At 38.0% G+C, this 19,315-nt stretch overlaps 1 protein-coding gene across 1 annotated transcript in view; it reads left to right on the forward strand.

The window, feature by feature from the left end:
• Positions 1-1,218: 1,218 nt before the first annotated feature.
• Positions 1,219-19,315, forward strand: part of acaca.L (acetyl-CoA carboxylase alpha L homeolog) — a 253,393-nt gene continuing 235,296 nt past the window's right edge. The window contains 5 exon segments of the mRNA XM_041581952.1: positions 1,219-3,698; positions 6,073-6,297; positions 16,691-16,823; positions 18,269-18,407; positions 19,117-19,226. Of these exon segments, the coding sequence (XP_041437886.1) occupies positions 6,074-6,297; positions 16,691-16,823; positions 18,269-18,407; positions 19,117-19,226 (606 nt within the window). The 5' untranslated portion in view covers positions 1,219-3,698; position 6,073.

Raw genomic sequence — 19,315 nt, forward strand, 5'->3', positions numbered from 1 at the left:
TTATTATTATATATTTGTTCCACTATCAGAAGTGGTCACTAAACAGTGTCCGGGCTTGCAAAAGCTATATTAAATTTACGCAAAGGAAAATTTGATTGTATAGAGGCATGCATTTTCGCACTGCAAATATTTTCCGTCACTGACTTTTTATTTTTATTACGTTCCTCCATCTGTACTATGTATTTAATATTGCATGTAACACTTTTTAATACGTTTTGTGAAACTGCAAACTACTGAGGCTCATGCTCAGGACATAATATTTGCATTTATATTTTAAAGCAACTAAATCTATTGTAAGAATTTTTTTTTTGGTTTGGTTGTTTTTAAAAAGTTTATCTGATGTAAAGATTTTTCAACTGCTACTTGCATTTTTGACTGTTTTCCTAATTTTGAAGTTTAACTTTCACCTACTCATGCATACATTTCTTATCTTTGTCCCTGCTCTGCACAGGCCCTTCATACATTACAGGCAGCTGTTCTAATTGATACCATAGTTGCTAATAGAAATGTTTCAACTAATGTAGCAAATTCTGACAGTTCAGAATCTGCACCTGGATTAATAAACTGCCTGATTGAAACACCAGAGAGAGGGACATTAAACTGTAAGGGGCAGATTTATCAAGTGTCGATTTTCAAGTGATAAATATTTCGAAATTCGTCCATCAAATGGCTTTACTTCAACTTCGAATATCGAAGTCGAAGTTTTTTTCATCGAATTTCATCAATTTTCATCGATTTCAGCGATCGATCAAATGATTTTACTTCGACTTCCAAAAACTGAGAAAGTCCCCATAGGCTAACATAGCACTTCGGCAGGTTTAATTTGGCGAAGTATTGAAATCAAAGTTTTTTTAAAGAGACAGTACTTCGATGCGCTAGAAGGTCCCCATAGGCTAACATAGCACTTCGGCAGGTTTAATTTGGCGAAGTATTGAAATCAAAGTTTTTTTAAAGAGACAGTACTTCGATTATCTAATGGTCGGATATTCGAACGATTTTACTTCTAATCGAATTCGAAGTCGTAGTATCCTAGTCGAAGTATCCAAAATATTTTTAACTTCGAAAATTCCCTCTAATTCACTTCGACCCTTGATAAATCTGCCCCCAAGTGTCAGTTTTAGAAAAACTGTCAAATATAGCAACTAAAAAAAGCCTCTATTATTGGTATACTATCTAAAAACGACCTGAACTAAAAATAGTTTGAAAGGTGAACAACCCTTTTAATTACCCCAGAGAGTACCCTTGTAAATATTGAAAAAGTGAATAACTCCTTCACAACTAAGAAAAAGCAGAGACACTTACACAAGTTTGTAGCAATGCTATTTAATAGCTAAAATATTGCAAACCGTCAGTCAGCAAAATGTCAGTCATGTCAGTACCATATCAAGTTACAAAATAGATAGAAGAAAAAAATAAGCACAAAGATAAATGTCAGAATCCTTTCAGGTCAACATGTTCTGGCAGTGTGAGCTTGCCAAATTTCACTGGTACTGAGCAAGATGTGATAGCTCCTCCCACCTCCTGAGCAGCTATTGGAGGATATGTTTACGCCTCTCCGACCATCTGCCTTCACAGGGCAACATCCTATTGATTCATCCCCCAAGGGCACAAGTTCATCAGACACTCAGGAGGCAACCTGTCCCGTGGCATAGTTCCAGGGGGTGAATGAATTAGTGGAAAGAAATAGACTGCCTCACTGTATGGAGCTAGGAAAGTGGGATGAGTAAGCATATGGAGACAAGCCTGCATGCTACATATCACTGTACAGCAGCAAATGTACTGAATCAGCAATCCTGTACACATCACACTGTGCTCCCCAAGCAGCTCTGTATCACAGAGTGGAGAGTGGCCTGATGTTTTTTGGTGGGCCCCTTGGCATCCCAGTTCAACACTGCCCCACAGTGCTTACCATTTCTGTGCCAGAGGGGGTCGGATGGGGGCTAGTGCAGAGGGCACAATTATGCACTAGAAGAGATACATTTCTGGATTAAAAACTGGAAATTCAGCTCTTAAAATTACCAGAAGTAATTTTTTTGCCACCCCGGTAACTTGTTTGGCGCTACCGCCTTTTTCAACTCGCCTCATGTCAGTATCGCACCTGCAGTTCTCTACATATCAGACTGAAATACCTCAGCAGCCCTATACCTAAGCAGTCTCCCCCCCAAGCAGCCCTGTATATCACGTTGCACTGCCCAACAGCCTTTCATATATCACACTGTGCCCTGGTGGTGTACAGGCTGCTATAGACAGACATCGCTTATTTCCAAGTGTCAAGGCACCAAGTTTAAAGGTACACCGTATTTCCTTTCATCCTGGGCAGCGCACTTACTAATACTGTTGCCTGCATTCTTTCTAAGCAGTCCATCTGCCACCCTGCACCCTCTGCCTTCTGATTGGATGTTCTGCTGGGCCCTGTGTGAGTGACATGTTGCACCCTGGTTATCCGTCTGCTGAATGGAACTGCTCTTCTCCACCCTCCTCCCTGTCGGACAGCAGAAGAGGCCGGGTTTATTTTTATCTTCATACTGTTGTACTAGAGAAAATGATTTCCCTCCCCCAGCAGATATGTGCACACACCTTAGAGGGAAGATTGGGCAGTGCTCTGCTCCAGCATCCCAGCACATACCACATAGGAATGCCACCCACCAGTAAAACGGATGCCACTGTTGAAAAGAAAAAAAAATATAAAAATATAGAAAGACCAGTATTTTTCAGCAAAAAAGGTGGCAATCCTATTAACAGTGCAGTCCCCCAGCAGCCTTGTACACATCACATTCTGAATCCTGTTCACATCACACCATGCTCCCGGCCTCTCCCCCTGTTAACCCTAGGGATGCCACCTGGCTGGTATTTTATGATGGCTGATCCCAATGTTATTAATAGGGAAAAACGTAAATATATAGGAAGGCCAGGTTTTTTTCCCAAGAAAAGTTGGTAACCCTAGTTAATCGCCATACCCTACCTTTCCCCAGAGGTACTGTGCGGATCACCAAGCCTCTCCTCCAGCACTCATACAGATCACACTGAATTCCTACAGCCCTTAACACTGCCTAGAGCTTTTAATGCCCCCACAAGTCAGCCTGTCTGTATAATACTACAGTCTCCCACAGGTCTGGACTGAGAATCAAAATAGGCATTGGCTTTTCAAGAACACAGAGGCCCAAACAGCCCACATAGAGGACCAAAAAGCCCCCCACCAGACCAATAAATAGTGAGTGCCTATGGCATCTAACAACAGCCCCTCTGGCATTTGCCAGAACCCACAGATTGCCAGTCCGGGCCTGGTCTCCCAGCAGTTCTTCCCCCTGTCACATTTGCTCCACGCAGTGTAATTATGAAAACTTTCTAGCAGCGTAACCCGGCACCTACACAATTCTACATTCATCTACGTAGCAGCTAAACCCACACCACATTGCATCACCCCTCCCTCATATTGCTTTGTCACATGGCTTCGACGTCACGATCTAGTCCAAGCCAATCCACTGTAGGCTGTACCACTTGCACCGAGGTTACCCTGATCACACGATCCCTCTGTCAGATTCTGAAGGGGCGTGTGGGGTATAGGCTTAAGGCTGGGCAACGTGATTTCACCTGTAAACAGAGGCAGGGCCGCACTATCGTCTTGCTGTACGGCTCCTCTCATTCATTCCAACCATCCAAGTTGCTGGGGGAGGTTGTCGCTGATCTTCTTTAAGCAGGTGAGTAGCTGATGTTGGAGCACATCGAACGTTTGATGGCATTGATGCACAGCAGAAGAATTCCCCTTCACTGTTAATGCATTCTATGACTACAGGACGGAATTGTTAACCTGTGTATAAAAATGCTTGTGCTGGAAGATATTTCTTTGTCATTTTGTGTTTATAAAATCTTTGAACTAACAACCCCGCTGTTATCATATGACTATACACACTCATGAGAGCTGAGCACTTACTAGTTCAGTTGCATAGAAACCAGTGATCAGAATGCATGTTCATTGTATGTGTACTTTATACATGTCCACTGTTAAAGAGGTATGGCAACGTTATCTTGTGTCTAAACAGGTCAGTCTGCTTTTAGCCTGTGTTTTGCTTCCTTGGAAACGCAGAAAGCTTCCACTTGCCTATGTTCTGCATGCATCAGTGTCAAGTATATCTTTATTTGCATCTTCCCTTTATAGCTCAGTGAATGAAATCATCAGAGAAGTATATTTGAATGAATAAAGTTAGCATGTTGATCATGGATTGCTGTTTTATTTGTGAGCACTCAGTGACAAAGCACATGGTGCTAGCATAAAAACATGTTCTGAACTTCCTGGATTGCTCATTGCTGAAATAACTTGTACTTAGCTAAGGATTTTGGGGAATGTTGTCTGATGTAGTTCAGCAAGAGCTGAAAGGACTGCATAATGTTTTGCTGCACCTTCTCAGGTATTTTTGAGTGTCTGATTACTGGCTGATGAGTGGAGTTGTCAAATTTGCATATGCAATTTTATACATTTTATATAAACGTTATATTTATTATATGATGTCACTGTGAAGGGGAGGAGTTTGTAGTCCATCCCATGTATCATACCCTATATAACACTGTGATTGCACTTGAACACTAGGCTTGATAAAGTGCTCAGTGGAGCCCGAAATGTTGCCCTTTATTTGTATGCAAATGGGCTAAATAAATTACCAAATAATTTTTCACCTTTATCAGTGTGCTACTGGTTTTACTTTACATGGAATGTTGGACCTGGGGGCCCTTGGTCTACAGGGCTGCTGTCCCAGGGCCCCCCACGTGTATAAGCATGCACGTGCATGCGCACTGTGATTTTGCCACGACCACCCTATAAAGGGAGGTTGCGACACTAAGAAGCCTTAGGATATGGCTGCGAATCTGTGGGCCCCACCGGGTTTTTCCCATTTTTCCTCCAGCCCAGTCCGACTCTGTGTAAAGCAACAAAGCTTTCTGTAATTATCATAAAGCAGTGATCCCCAACCAGTGGCTCGTGAGCAACATGTTGCTCGCCAACAACTCAGTTGTTGCTCCCAGTGGCTTCAAAGCAGATGTTTCCTTTTGAATTTCAGGCTTGGATGAAAGTTTTAGTTGCATGAAACCAAAACATCAAATAGCCAATCACATTTTTGTGCACGTAAACAACTACATTAATCCAACTGTCGGATGATTCTCCTTCACTTCCGTTTCCCCTAAACCATCCGACACCTTGCAAGAGTTTTTAGTTGCATTGCGACGTGTCAGGTCAAAATGCATCATCTAGTCCTGCCCTTATAAGAAAAGCTGTAAGCAGTTTAGCTGGTATTATAAGCCTGTCTTATTGCCAGTGGTTTTGGGTCAAAGGTTTGATATATGACCCAATGACATTACTATTGCTTAGGGTTTAGGAATCATCTAACTTTATTTCCTTTCCCGTACACAACAGGCCACTGGACAGAGGTGTATGTTCTTTCATCTGTCTTTTTTTTCACACCCTCTCCTCTGGTTATCATGAGTGGTACTGATTTTGAAAAAATGGTCATATGTTCTGCAACTGGTGGAACAGGTTTTACCATATGAACTGGTTCTTTTTCTGTCATGCCCCCAACACTGCCAAAAGATTGTGGTAAGGTTGTTGTTAACAAGATGTTGTTCTGCATTCACTGTGATTACACCGTGAACATGTTTTGTTAAAGTTCAACCAGAAGTTTATTGAAATCTTATTTTTTTTATTTTTTTTTAGTAGCAGATATTGAGAAAAAGAATAGTTAAATGTTATTTTTCTCAAACTGCTGCTGCTAGGTTCATTTTCTGTAGAGGAGGATTCTCCAATCATAAGCCTCCCTGCAAAACTCCTAGTCAGCTGTACAATACTGGCAATAAAGTGCATCACAAATTGCTATATTATTGAATGCACCTGAAGGGAGTGCTGTGATTGCTAGTTTTGGGGCAATGTTAAAATCATGTTTAGAGAAAAATGTTCACCAGAATGCTAGTAATATTGCACATGGAAACTTGTTCGGGTATGTTTTTTGGTTTCTTAGTACAATTTAGGGAGCATCTTTGTCATAAATTATTGCATTATAACCACTACTTTTCTATTTTAAAGCACAGAATGGAGGAGTCTTTGCCTCAAGAGTTGCTTGATCAGCATTCCCATTTCATCATTGGCTCAGTGTCCGAGGACAATTCAGAGGACGAATTTAGCTCAATGGTCAGAGTGGACCTAGATGATAAAGAGAGATCTTCATCTCCAGCATCCATAGCCTCCACAACCTCGGATACCCTTTCTGATATGGGGCTCTCAAACTATCAGGATTCTCTTGCTCTGCAAATGAGGTATTTTTATTACTTTTTGTGAATTTCCCAAAAATGTGGTAGCTCTTGACTCTTTCTGAGAGCCTACATTTTTTTTGCTGTCCTTGCACTTAGGGGTGTTTTAAAAAATGGCCAGAACAAGCATGTGCCCAGCAGACTTCATCTGGTAAAAATTTTGACAGAAGCATCCTGCAGGCTTGTTAGACTGTGATTTTAATCATCTGGAAGAATTCTACAGCTTTGTCAAATTCTTTATTTCTTGTGACATCCCCCATTTTGTCGCCCACGGTTATCTTCAATACTGAGGGCGACAGATCTCCCGATCTGCCTTCACATTTTCCCACATTTAGGCCAGATTGCCCTGAGTAATAGGTTTTACTTGCTGCAATCTCAATATTATTCTATGGAAAGTCTTTTTTGGGAGATTTGTCGCATTTAGCTTTAACCACAGGCGTGTGCCAATCACCCTTAGTTGTTTTTTCTATAAAGCAAAAAATAAAAAGTTGAACATTCTTTTATCATTTAAACTACAATTTATGACAAAACTCCCACTGCAGACAGCCTTGTTTGGTGAGACATAAGCATATAATGAGCGAATTGGGACACTCCTCGTTATTCGCATGCTTAGAGTCCCAACAAGGTTGCCCAAAGTGGGAACTTATTCCTGGAGTAGGCTCCATAGTACTCGCTAGGAGCTCTGTTAGACCACACGTTCGGTGGGGAAACAATTTTGCTATGATAGGTTCACTTCAGGCATGAAAGAGAACTTACTTCTGCTAAATTTTTTGAGTGAGAATCCGGCAAGAGAAAGGGATACATAACAACAGAAAACAGTTTATCTAGAAATCTTTGAATTACAGGATGGCTCTCTCCCATTAACTCAATTTTAAACAAATAATTCTAATTTTTCTAAATTGTTTCCTTATACTTTGTAATAATAAAGCAGTATCTTGTACTTGATATCTAAGCTGCTATTGGGTTTATTTTCATCTTGAAATTATTTTTGAATTGAAATTATTTTTTGAGTTGTAATGAATAGAAAGACAAGTAATAAAAAGTAGAGACAACAACACATTTTTTAGATGGGGTCAGTGACCCCCATTTGAAAGCTCGAAAGAGTCAGAAGAAGAAGGCAAATATTAAAAAACTATAAACGATAAATAATGACAACCAATTGAAAAGAATTTGCCATTCTATAACATGCTAAAAGTTAACTTAAATGGTGAACCATCCCTTTAACAATTTTGTAATATATGAAAACATTAGTTTATCAGCTATTCATAGGCCTCAGAATGTCTAAGACAGTGAACCCCAACCAGTAGCTTGTGAGCAACATGTTGCTCCCCAACCCCTTGGATGTTGCTCCCAGTGGCCTCAAAGCAGGTGCTTATTTTTGAATTCCAGGTTTGGAGGCAAGATTTGGTTGTATAAAAACCAGGTGTACTGCCAAACAGAGTCTCCTGTGGGCTTCTAGTCTATATAGGGGCTACCAATAGCCAATCACAGCACTTATTTAGCACCACATCATCAACATTTTTCATGCTTGTGTTGTTTTAAATTTGCCCCCCCCCCAGCCCCACAGTTTGGGAAGAGTTGCTGTAGATAGTGTGTGTAGTACATCATTGTATTAGGCTAATGCCACATGACTGTTTCTCAGCCTGTGTATAATCTCATATCGCCTATCTTCTCTGTCTGTATCGGGAGCCACTTCGTTGGCTTGGGTGCAGACACATGGAGCAGATTTCGGCATGTAACGTGTGAGTGTGGCATTAGCCTTAGGCTCAGTAAGACATGTTATTGACATAATGGCTGGCTGCAAGTTGTGTGAGTTTTTCTTATACGACACCTTTCAGGTCTCTCATGATTCCAGGCCCCATCTACCAAATAAACAGTATCTGTCAAACTTCCTGAAGACAGAGGTGTATGAGGTGCACCTGCCTCACTTTTATGCTATAGTTGGTTTACATATAAAGCTATACAAACCTGATACTGTATTTGTTTTTACATACAGGGATACTAGCTCAGCCTGCTTGTTGCTACAACTTTATTATGGGCTTCTCTCACTGACAATAATGCATATATTAAAGGGGTGGTTCACCTTTAAGTTTACTTTTAGTATGTTATAGATTAGCTATTTCTAAGCAACTTTTCAATCGTTCTTCATTTTTTCTTTTTCTTTTTTTTTATAGTTTTTCCACTTTCCAGCTTTCAAACAAATGCTCTGTAAGGCTACATATGTATTGTCATTGTTACTTTTTATTACTTATCTTTCTATTCAGGCCTCTCCTGTTCATATTCCATTCTGTTCTTCAAATCAATGCATGGTTGCTAGAGTAATTTGGACCCTAGCAACCAGATTGCTGAAATTGCAAACAGGAGAGCAGCAGAATTAAAAGCTAAATAACACAAAAGCCACAAATAATAAAAAATTTAAAACCAACTGCAAAGCATCTCAGAATATCACTTTCTACATCATACTAAAAGTTAATTGAAAGCTAACCAACCCCATTAATTCTATTATTTCTAAACATTTATTAATAATAATAATAATAATAATAATAGTAGTACAAGTATGGGATCCAGTTTCCGGAAACTGTTTATCCAGAAAGTTCCGAATTATGGAAAGGCCTTCTCCCATAGACTCCATTATAATCAAATAATCCAATTTTTTTTAAAAATGATTTCCTTTTTTCTCAATAATAATAAAATAGTACCTTGTACTTGGTATAAGTGAAGTAGAGCCAGGCACTTGCAGATTTACTGCAAGGCAAAGCCCTTTATAAAGGGCTTTGTTGGAAACATGTCATGAAATAAAACTTTTTGCAGTAAATCTGCAAGTGCCTGGCTCTACTTCACTTATACCAATATATTTGCCTTCTATGGACAAAGGCAGGGCAGAAGGCACGTAAAAGGCAACACTTGGAACCAGTTATTTATACAGTACCTTGTACTTGATTCACACTAAGATATAATTAATCCTTATTGGAAGCAAAACCAGCCTATTGGGTTTCTTTCATGTTTACATGATTTTCTAGTAGACTTAAGGTATGAAGATCCAAATTATAGAAAGATCCGTTATCCAGAAAGCCCCAGATCACCGAGCATTCTGGTTAATAGGTCCCATACCTGTAGTAGTAATAATTATAAGATATTGCTATAGTGGGCAATTCTTACTCCTCTGTTATAATTTGGAAAGTAAATCTCTAAGAAACAAAATTGCTCTTAATTGTGTTACTTTAATAACAGTTGTTTAAATGACTGTGGGAAGCTGCTAGGTATGCTACAGAAGGGTTATAATTTAGTTACTTGGTAACTGTGCTACCACTGCATGAAATACAACCTTGTTGTCCTTTCTTAGGCTAAAATATAACTGTGATCTAGCCTAACAAGACAAAAATAAAAGAAAAGCCCTACATGACCCTCTGTGAGAAAATATAATTAATAAAGGGATCTTATCATAGTTGGTACATGTAAATAGGTATGGTATTAGTGAACCAGTGCTGATAAGCTCTTAAAGGAACGGTTCAGTGTAAAAATAAAAACTGGGTAAATAGATAGGCTGTGCAGAATAAAAAATGTTTCTAATATGGTTAGTTAGCCAAAAAATTTAATTTCAGCTCCCTAACTCCGAGTTAGACAGCGATTTGAAGGGAGCCCACATGGGACATAACTGTTCAGTGAGTTTGCAATTGATCCTCAGCATACAACTCAGATTCAAAAGCAAACAGTATGAATTTTTTTTTATCTAATATTTACCGTTTTTATTTTTATGCTAACAATTCCTTTAAAGAGGAAATAACTAACAGAAGAGAAAATAGAGAGGAATAGAAAACAAATGTGTTAATTTGTTACTTAGTTCTCATTTTACAAATTCACTATATTCCTTCTGACTTTTTATTCTGTGTTCCTACTTCATTCTTCTTTGGGTATTTCCATTACCAGATCACTGGTCAGCTTCTACCTATTGGGTTGTATGTTATAGTTCCCATCTCCTAAAATCATATGACTCTGATTAAACTATGTCCCTTCAACATTTAGGAAATTTTCCCCCAGAAAAAGTCTAAATGACTAAAAGAGCTTTATAGATGAATGACCTTACAAATATTTCAGAGTGAGAGGTTTGAGGTGATGCAATTTATGGGTTATTTAAGTGTCAGTTTGCAAAATTGTTTGCACGGTTGTCTGGTTCATCTTATCTTATCACAGAAGTGGCAAAGATGGTCACGGATTGTGCCTAGCACCTAGTTATTGTGTCTAGTTATTATTTGAGGTTTTGTTTTCTTATGAAAAAAGTCTATGGCTCATGGGACGCTTAGTTCCCTTGTTTAATTAAGTGCCTACAAAATTGCAGGAATTGTCTCTTGTTAAGGAACATGGTAATTTTTGTGCTTAATGGTTGACCATACACAGCAGATTTAAGATGCCTATTTGTCACCATCAGACCAAGTCAGCAACTTATCTACCTGTATATGGGCCTTACCTGACACCTGATATTTGGCCAGTTTGAAAATTCTGTCAGGCAAGAGCTGCATTGGCATGTTGATGTACTCCTTTCCTTTTGGTCCTGCATTAGCCAATATCATGGCACGATCGTTGGCCCGGGGGCCTAATGATCAGAACAGCCAATTTGGCCCAGTGTGTATGTAGTTTGTTCTGGCAAAGATTTTCTCGTTTGACACCCTATCCAAACGAGTGGATTTTAATGCATGTAACTGTCTTAAAGCACAGGATTTTGAAGCAGAAAATTGTGCTTAATTGCAGAAGTACCAAAGTTGCTAATGGCAAGAATCGTATACAGGTATGGGAGTAGGTAGCAGGTGTTTTTCTTGGAATGCAGTGTTCTTCTTCCGCCATGCAAATCGCTATTTCTTATGACCAAAAAACAAATTTTTTTTCTGATCAGTCCAAAGCACTTTGTTCCAACAAGTGACTCAATTTGTGGCGTGAGCGCAGAAAGGGCTTCTATCATTACAGATGTTTTTTGTGCAAATTGCTCTGAATTGTAGAACGATGTACACATACACCAACTGCAGCAAGATGTTCTTGCAGGTCTTTGGAGGTGATCTTTGGGTTGTCTGTAACCATTCTCACAATCTTCCGCACATGCCACTCCTGTATTTTTCTTGGCCTGCCAGAGCTGGGGTTTACAGCAACTGTGCCTGTGGCCTTCCATTTCCTGATTACGTTCCTTAAAGTTGAAACTGCCAGTTTAAACCTCTGAGATAGCTTTTTGTAGCCTTCCCCTAAACCATGATACTGAACAATATTTGTTTTCAGATCTTTTGAGAGATGTTTTGAGGATCCCTGTCTCTCTTCAGAGTAGAGTCAAAAAGAAGCACAACTGGCAATTGGCCACCTTAAATACCCTTTCTGATGATTGGACACACCTGCCTATAAAGTTCAAGGCTTAAAGAGCTAATCCAACCAATTTGGTGTTGCCAGTAATCAGTACTGAGCAGTTTTTGCATTCAAAATTACAAGGGTACCCAAATTTTTGCACAACCAGTTTTTCACATTTGATTTAATCTCATACACCTGAATACTGCTTCACTAAAAATCTTTGTTCAGAAAACACCCCAGTACTCAGATGTTCCTGGGAAGTGAAAGACATACCACGGTTATATTTTTTGTTGAAAGTGGAGTAAATTATTATGCAGGCTGAGAGGGGTTCCCAAACTTTTTCATATGACGGTAAGTACACAGAAGCCCGAACATCCCCCACAGTCCCAATAAATAGTGGCTGTCTATGGCATTTTACATCAGCCCCTCTGGCATTTGTCAGAACACCTGCCCCCCCCCCATTAGTGTAACAAGAAAGACAACTGTTCACCAAAAATGATTGAAATTGCACTTTATTTAGGACCCTGTTGTGCCCCCCTTTTGCAGTGACCTATTTCTTTGCCTTTTTGTTATACCCCTAATGCCCTGTACATCTGTTTATAGGAAACATTATCTTATACTACTTCTACAGGATACTCACTCACGGAGGTAGGAAGAGCAGATTTCTGCCTCAAGGGAGTATTGTATATATAAAATTCCGAGTTCACAATGCTTCTATTACCAGGACATGAAACATTGTATGTGTACAGAATATTTTTTTATATTAATTTATTTATATCTTCATGTAAATTTTTATAAATAATTTACACTAATCATTTGTAAAAATTTTAATATTTGAAGAAAAGCCGTTTTTCAGTGTGGGATTATATTGGATTATTTCCTAGAATGTTTATGGAAAAATAGTACAGAACCGATTTGTTCCAGTTAGTAGAGGCAAGCAGTGTAGGGTCATTCATGCAAATACAGTATAGTTCTAGCACAGGGTTTACTATGCCTCCCAGGCTACAAGGTATCCTTTCACACACATGCAGCAGTCAGGTCAGGGTTATTAAAGTTCAGATATACACGCTGCTTTCCTCTCCCAGCTACAGATTCCACCAGCTCAGAGAGGTATAGAAAGCTCACACATGAATAAACTGTGATGCATGCTCACCCCATGTATGGTGCAGCCAAACACAATAGTGAGACTGATCACGCTAGTTGGTAGGCGGGGTTTCAGCTGAATTGAGTTTGGCAGTTGACTGGGATGGAGTAAGATGTCAGATCCCTCCCCAAAATTTTTCATTGCTGAATGCACTTCTTCATCATTTTCAATTAGCAAATTGCATTTATTAAGATTAAAATGGATCCCTGAAATTCTGCCTAAGGATTCCTAGCAAAATGTAATACCAAAGTAATTTAAAATTTGCCAGAGGGACAGGCAAGATGCTATGCAACGCTGGCAGGCTGCAGTTCATTCTGTGCTTTGGTTCATTTATTTGGCTTTTTGCCCTTAGACAATCACACTTTCACTGATGTTTGACTCTGGTCAGATTTGCCTGTGACATGAAGTGTTTCTGATAAGTAGTTTTGATGAGTAGTAGTTTAGTGGCTAGAATAGTACACTAGTAATAATGAGAATAAGATATTTAGTTACAATACAAGAGATGTAGCACATACAAGAGATGTGTTGGTACTATGCACTAATATTCATTGGGGTCTCAGACACATAACTTGTATGGGCCACAAAGGCCCTAATTGAGGTTGTTGGAACACTCCAATGCTAAGTAAAATATATCAGTAATGGAAGTGCTACATAAGGCCACATTAACTGCAAGCAAACAAAAGAGAGTGGGAATTGATGCATGCACATTCTCTGGTTAGTATCTATGCAAGTGCATGTATTTTCAAATATAAGTTCATAAAATTGGTAAGCCACCATACCACGTCAAGGTAAACCCCATATATAAATAAGCTGCTGTGTAGCCATGGGGGCAGCTATTCAAAGGAGAAAAGGCTCAAGTTACAAAGCAGATACCAGATAAGCTCTGTAGAACATAATGATGTTATCTGTTATCCACTATTTATCTTGTGCCATATAGCCTTTTTTCAATTTCTGCCATTGCTACTGAGCAGCTTGTTTATATGAACTATAGTAGTGTTTCTGAAGCATACAGATAATTTTTACCAGTGCAGGGTAACACTACATGATAATCGTTACTTAAATTTTTTTTAATGTTACTGTTCCTTTAAGAGAAAGAGACTGCCAGACCAACACCCATTTTTAAAGACAACCATTTAAACAGACTGGGATGGGGGTGCTAGAACAACATGGAAGTTTGGCCTGCAGAATAACTTCTAGCAGAATAACTCTGCTAAAGTTTAAAAACACAAAAAAGGAAGGTTGTGGGAGCACTCCAAAGCTAAGTAAAAATATATTAATATAATGGAAGTCATCTGGTCAATTTAGCTACAAGCAATAAAAAGAAAGAGGGGATTGATCACTGCACATTCCCTGTAGGAATGCACCGAATCCGGGATTCGGTTCGGGATTCGGCCGAATCCTTCTGCCTGGCCGAACCAAATCCAATCCTAATTTGCATATGCAAATTAGGAGCAGGGAGGGAAATCGTGACTTTTTTTACAAAACAAGGAAGTAAAAAATGTTTTCCCCTTCCCACCCCTAATTTGCATATGCAAATTAGGGTTTGGTATTCGGCCAATTCTTTCCCGAAGTATTCGGGGGTTCAGCCTAATCCAAAATAGTGGATTCGGTGCATCCCTAATTCCCTGGTACCCTGAATGAGTATAACAGTAAGGGGTACCCTGGCGTAATGTAGTTGTTAAGAAATCTTCCAACATGCACAAACAGTTTGCATGGACAAAATGACCAGATTAGCTGTATGTGGCCAATTTACATTAGATAACGGCAAAAACCATGTGTAAATAAAGGACTAATGAAAGGTGCAGATAGATATAAATTTGTAGGAATATATTTTTAACTTTCTGCTAGTTTTAAGTGGTTGTTCACCCTCAAACAACTAGTTGTTTTCTGATAGATCACCAGAAATAATGACTTCTTCCAATGACTTTCTATTTTCTGTGTCACTGATTTTCTAATATTGAAGGGTAAAGTGTCATTTTTCACCTTCTTAAGCAGCTCTGGGAGGGGAGGGCGGTTCACCAACCATGTGAACTGTTCTAAATTGATACATTTAGTTGATACATTTCTTATCTTTTTCCGAATCCCTGAGTTTCATTAAAGGCAACTGTTAGAATTGATACAATAGTTGCTAATACTCCATAGATGCTGCTGAGAATTGTATCAATTAAATATTGCAAAATTGTAAGAGTTTAGAGTCTGCACCTGAATTACTGAGCTGCCAGACTCAAACACCAGAGACAGGGACATTAAACTTTAAACTTTGAACTTTGATTTTGGAAAAACAGTAAAAAATAATTAATGGATAGTAATTGATAAACGTCGTTATTTCTGGGGAACAATCTGAAAACAACTGAAATGAAAAAAGTGTTTGGAAGGTGAACAACCCCTTTAAGCTGTTACCTAAACAGATAGCAGTTAGTCTTTCTGGTAAAAGTTTATACAAAAGATGGCAGACCAGCGCTGCTTTAAAAGATGACACTTTTGGGCAGGAGGTCCTGTGCAAAGGCTTAAGCAATCTTTGGGAAACAGGCAGCAATGCATACAGACAGAAAACACAGTCTGATACATTTATTTGGTCAAAGAATTCCATTAACTGTTTTTGAAAAAGAGGTGTAAACACTAGGTTCCGAGACACTCTCACACAAAAGAGAATGAAGGATTCTGCTAATGAACATTCTGGAAGCAACTACTACTTATTGTTGAGGTAGGCTGCTGGTATCTGTGGGTTATTTGCTGTGCTGGAAAGTTTTGTTGACTATAGAAAATTAGAAAATATATTTTTTTCAATGTGATCATAGAATACAAGCATGCACCTCTCCAGTGGCATTACATTACGCTTCATAGCATGGCAATTGTGTCCTAATTATTGCAAATTATCAGGTGATACATTTACAGCAGTTTGCTGCATGTAAAAACTCCCCTGTATATATACTCTAAGGCTAAAGCCACACGCACACGGGTTTAGATGCCAAATTCCACTGTCTGTGACTGATTTCAGCATAGGGCCAGATTCTTCGGCTTGGTCAAAACGAATCCTCTCCATATGACATAAATCTTAAGGGGTACTATCTTTATGTAATTTTGCTTTGTTTTTAATGTAAAATGTATTATGAAAAGAAACATTGTATGAGACTTTCTCTAAACAAGCGAAATAATGATATTCACCGAAACCAAACAATTAAAGGAGAACTAAACCCTGAAAATGAATGTGGCTAAAATGCCTTATTTTATATACTGGACTTAATGTACCAGCCTAAAGTTTCAGCTTCTCAATAGCAGCAATGATCCAGGATTTCAAACTTGTCACAGGGGGTCACCATCTTGGAAAGTGTCTGCAACACTCACATGCTCAGTGGGCTGTGTAGTCTGTTACTTAAGAACCCAGGCTGGAACTTCAAAAATACACCACCCATCGTATTTTTTTTTATCCGTGCCGTACAACTGTACTGATAAGAGCACATTGACGGTACAGAAGTCCGTTGGTGGCTTCTTTACTGCTCATGGACATGCACAGAGGATGCTGGAACACCAGTAGAGTGTGGCAGAAAAGTTCCCTTAGCGGTTGTGAGGAGGAGCATGGTTCTACCTTTACTTTTCCTTTAATAAACAGAAATTATATTTTACCTACAAGTCCATTCACTGTAGTCTATTATCTAGAATGCTTGGGACCTGGAGTTTTTCAGTTTTGGAACACCAGACATTAAGGCTACTAAAAAAAATAATTACATAAAAAAATAACAATAGAATTGGTTTGGCACCAAAATGAATTTATGCTGGATTATCACATTTTATTGCAGAGGAAATGGTAAAGATTTGCTTAAATAGGTCTCTGAATAGGTTTCTGATGAATTTCAACAATTATCGTTAAATGTCACAATTTGCTTTATAATACGCTTATTCATACTTTTCTCTGTTTTTTTTTTTCTAAAGGCCCAGCATGTCAGGTTTGCACTTGGTCAAACAAGGACGGGACAGAAAGAAAATTGACTTGCAAAGAGATTTTACGGTTGCCTCTCCAGCAGAATTTGTCACGCGTTTTGGGGGGAATAAAGTTATTGAAAAGGTAATTTTATATTTGAAATTTTATTTTCTGTCTTGCTCTTTACATGATTAACAGAGGGTGCATTGTAGCCATGGATGAAAAATAATTAGACACTCTGTACAACAGTTTTATTCTGGTGCAATTTGGTATTGGTTTGCTCTTTTTGATTTGACATGTTGACATTTTACTCATTTATCCAGATTCATTTTAGTAAGTCTCTTTTTTTATGCAGTTAGCTTGGTATCATTTGGCTGGATTGCATGAAATGGCTCAGTATGAGTTATATTGTTAAAGGAGAATAACATTTGGCACCCCCAAGTGCATAAATCCTTTCCTTCTCCTTTAAGGGAGCAGAATGTTCCCCTAAGGATTGATTGTGCTGACATTTACAGATTATGTAAACGTTTGCCCTCCAACCTAGTTTAATAAAATTGTCTTCATGTCTCAAACAACCTTAGACACTAATAATACTGATACTTTTCTCAGTTAGGTTTACTAATTGTTACTAGGCCAAATAACTTACCTCTTAGTTCTGATAATTCTGAATGTATACCAGGAAACTTCTTAGGAGAGGCCAATTGGTGTCTAGTTAAAGCCACTGGTGCTTACATGTCCATAGTATGTTCTACTTGGATAAACCATATCGCAAACACAGACCAAACAGGAAGCTAGCAGAGTAGCTCATTCATTTTCACCAAGGCCAAGTTATACCTAATTTGGAAAAATAATTACACTCCTAATTCCCCAATCCAATTTTCAGGTAAACTTTTTTCTAAATATTGTACACCTTTGCTGCTATCATTTCAACAATTTGTGTTATTGTCATTTATGATGTTGTTTATTTGAGGTAATTCATTTTTCAGCAAAATTAAGTGACCTATATATATATATATATATATATATATATATATATATATATATATATATATATATATATATATATATATATATATATATATATATATATATATATATATATATATATATACTATTCACAGTCCATGAAAGCACTCACCGCGAACGCCATCCAGCATGTATCAAAACATTATTAATTGGTGCATGGATACACCATGCACCAATAAATAATGTTTTAATACATGTTGGATGGCGTTCGCTGTGAGTGCTTTCATGGACTGTGAATAATAAGTATTGATTGGTTAGCACCCAGCAACTGGCTAAGTGAATGGTGAGTGACGACTATCTCTCTCTCTCTCTCTCTCTATATATATATATATATATATATATATATATATATATATATATATATATATATATATATATATATATATATATATATATATATATATACAATGTTGTGTGTTAATGATATTGTTTAGATACAGATGTGTATTCATAGTAACACACAATTTGCAGAGCAAACCATATTGTGAATACAAATGGAGAATTTTGATTATGCTACTAACCATTCTTATTAATAATAATAATAAAATGTTTTCTGTCTACAGGTACTAATTGCTAATAATGGCATTGCAGCAGTCAAATGCATGCGTTCAATCAGACGGTGGTCCTATGAGATGTTCCGAAATGAGAGAGCCATCCGATTTGTTGTTATGGTAACCCCAGAAGATCTAAAAGCCAATGCAGGTCTGTACCTGATACAGTGGTACAACTTGCTTGCCTATGAAATATTTAGGGCTCAAATACTTGTTTAGTGCTCAAATAATATTTATATAAAATTAAGTTATATATTTATTTGTCAGTAATTGCAGTGGGAATATGCTTGTTCAGATAAGAGCCAACTTTAGTTAGTTCTCAATATTAGGAAGTAGTATTGGTTATTAAAGTAATTTGAGGAACAAAGGAAATTGAATGACATTTAATTAAACCTGTTTTTGGGGTATGATTCTTTCCTTCTAAATATACTGCACATGCTCCACCGTAATTGGCCAGTTCCATAAAACCATTAGGTCAAAACTTTCTTATTCAAAACTGTTTCTGACTTACTATAGTATTCCAACTCTTGCCACTATAATGTGAATAATTCCTGAGATATGCTTGTATGCGTAGTTGCTAGTTTTGAAGTCACTTTCCTGCTTTTTATACACTGCATGCTTCACATAGATTACTAACAACAGGTTGTTTAGTTGTAGATTTGAATAATCTGAATATTTTTATTGGTTTATCAACGCTAATAAAAAAAAGTCTGCTCTTTGCTTGGCAGAATTGTTTTCTAAGGACCATTTTCTTGCCATTTAAATATTTGTATATTTGCATATCTAAACCTGTAATGATTTTATCTAAGTATCTCCCAGTGACATTATAACACAGTTTTTTTTTTTTATGATAAATCTAGAATATATCAAAATGGCAGATCATTATGTACCTGTACCCGGAGGACCAAACAACAACAATTATGCAAACGTTGAACTCATCCTTGATATTGCAAAAAGGATTCCAGTCCAGGTAATGGCTAAAGTGCATGGATATTACTAAAATAAAAGTTAAAGGGGCAGTATACCCTTGTATTCAACATGAGTTCAAACAGTGGGGTT

This window comes from Xenopus laevis, chromosome 2L (genome assembly GCF_017654675.1).
Source record: "Xenopus laevis strain J_2021 chromosome 2L, Xenopus_laevis_v10.1, whole genome shotgun sequence".
Lineage (NCBI taxonomy): Eukaryota > Metazoa > Chordata > Amphibia > Anura > Pipidae > Xenopus > Xenopus laevis.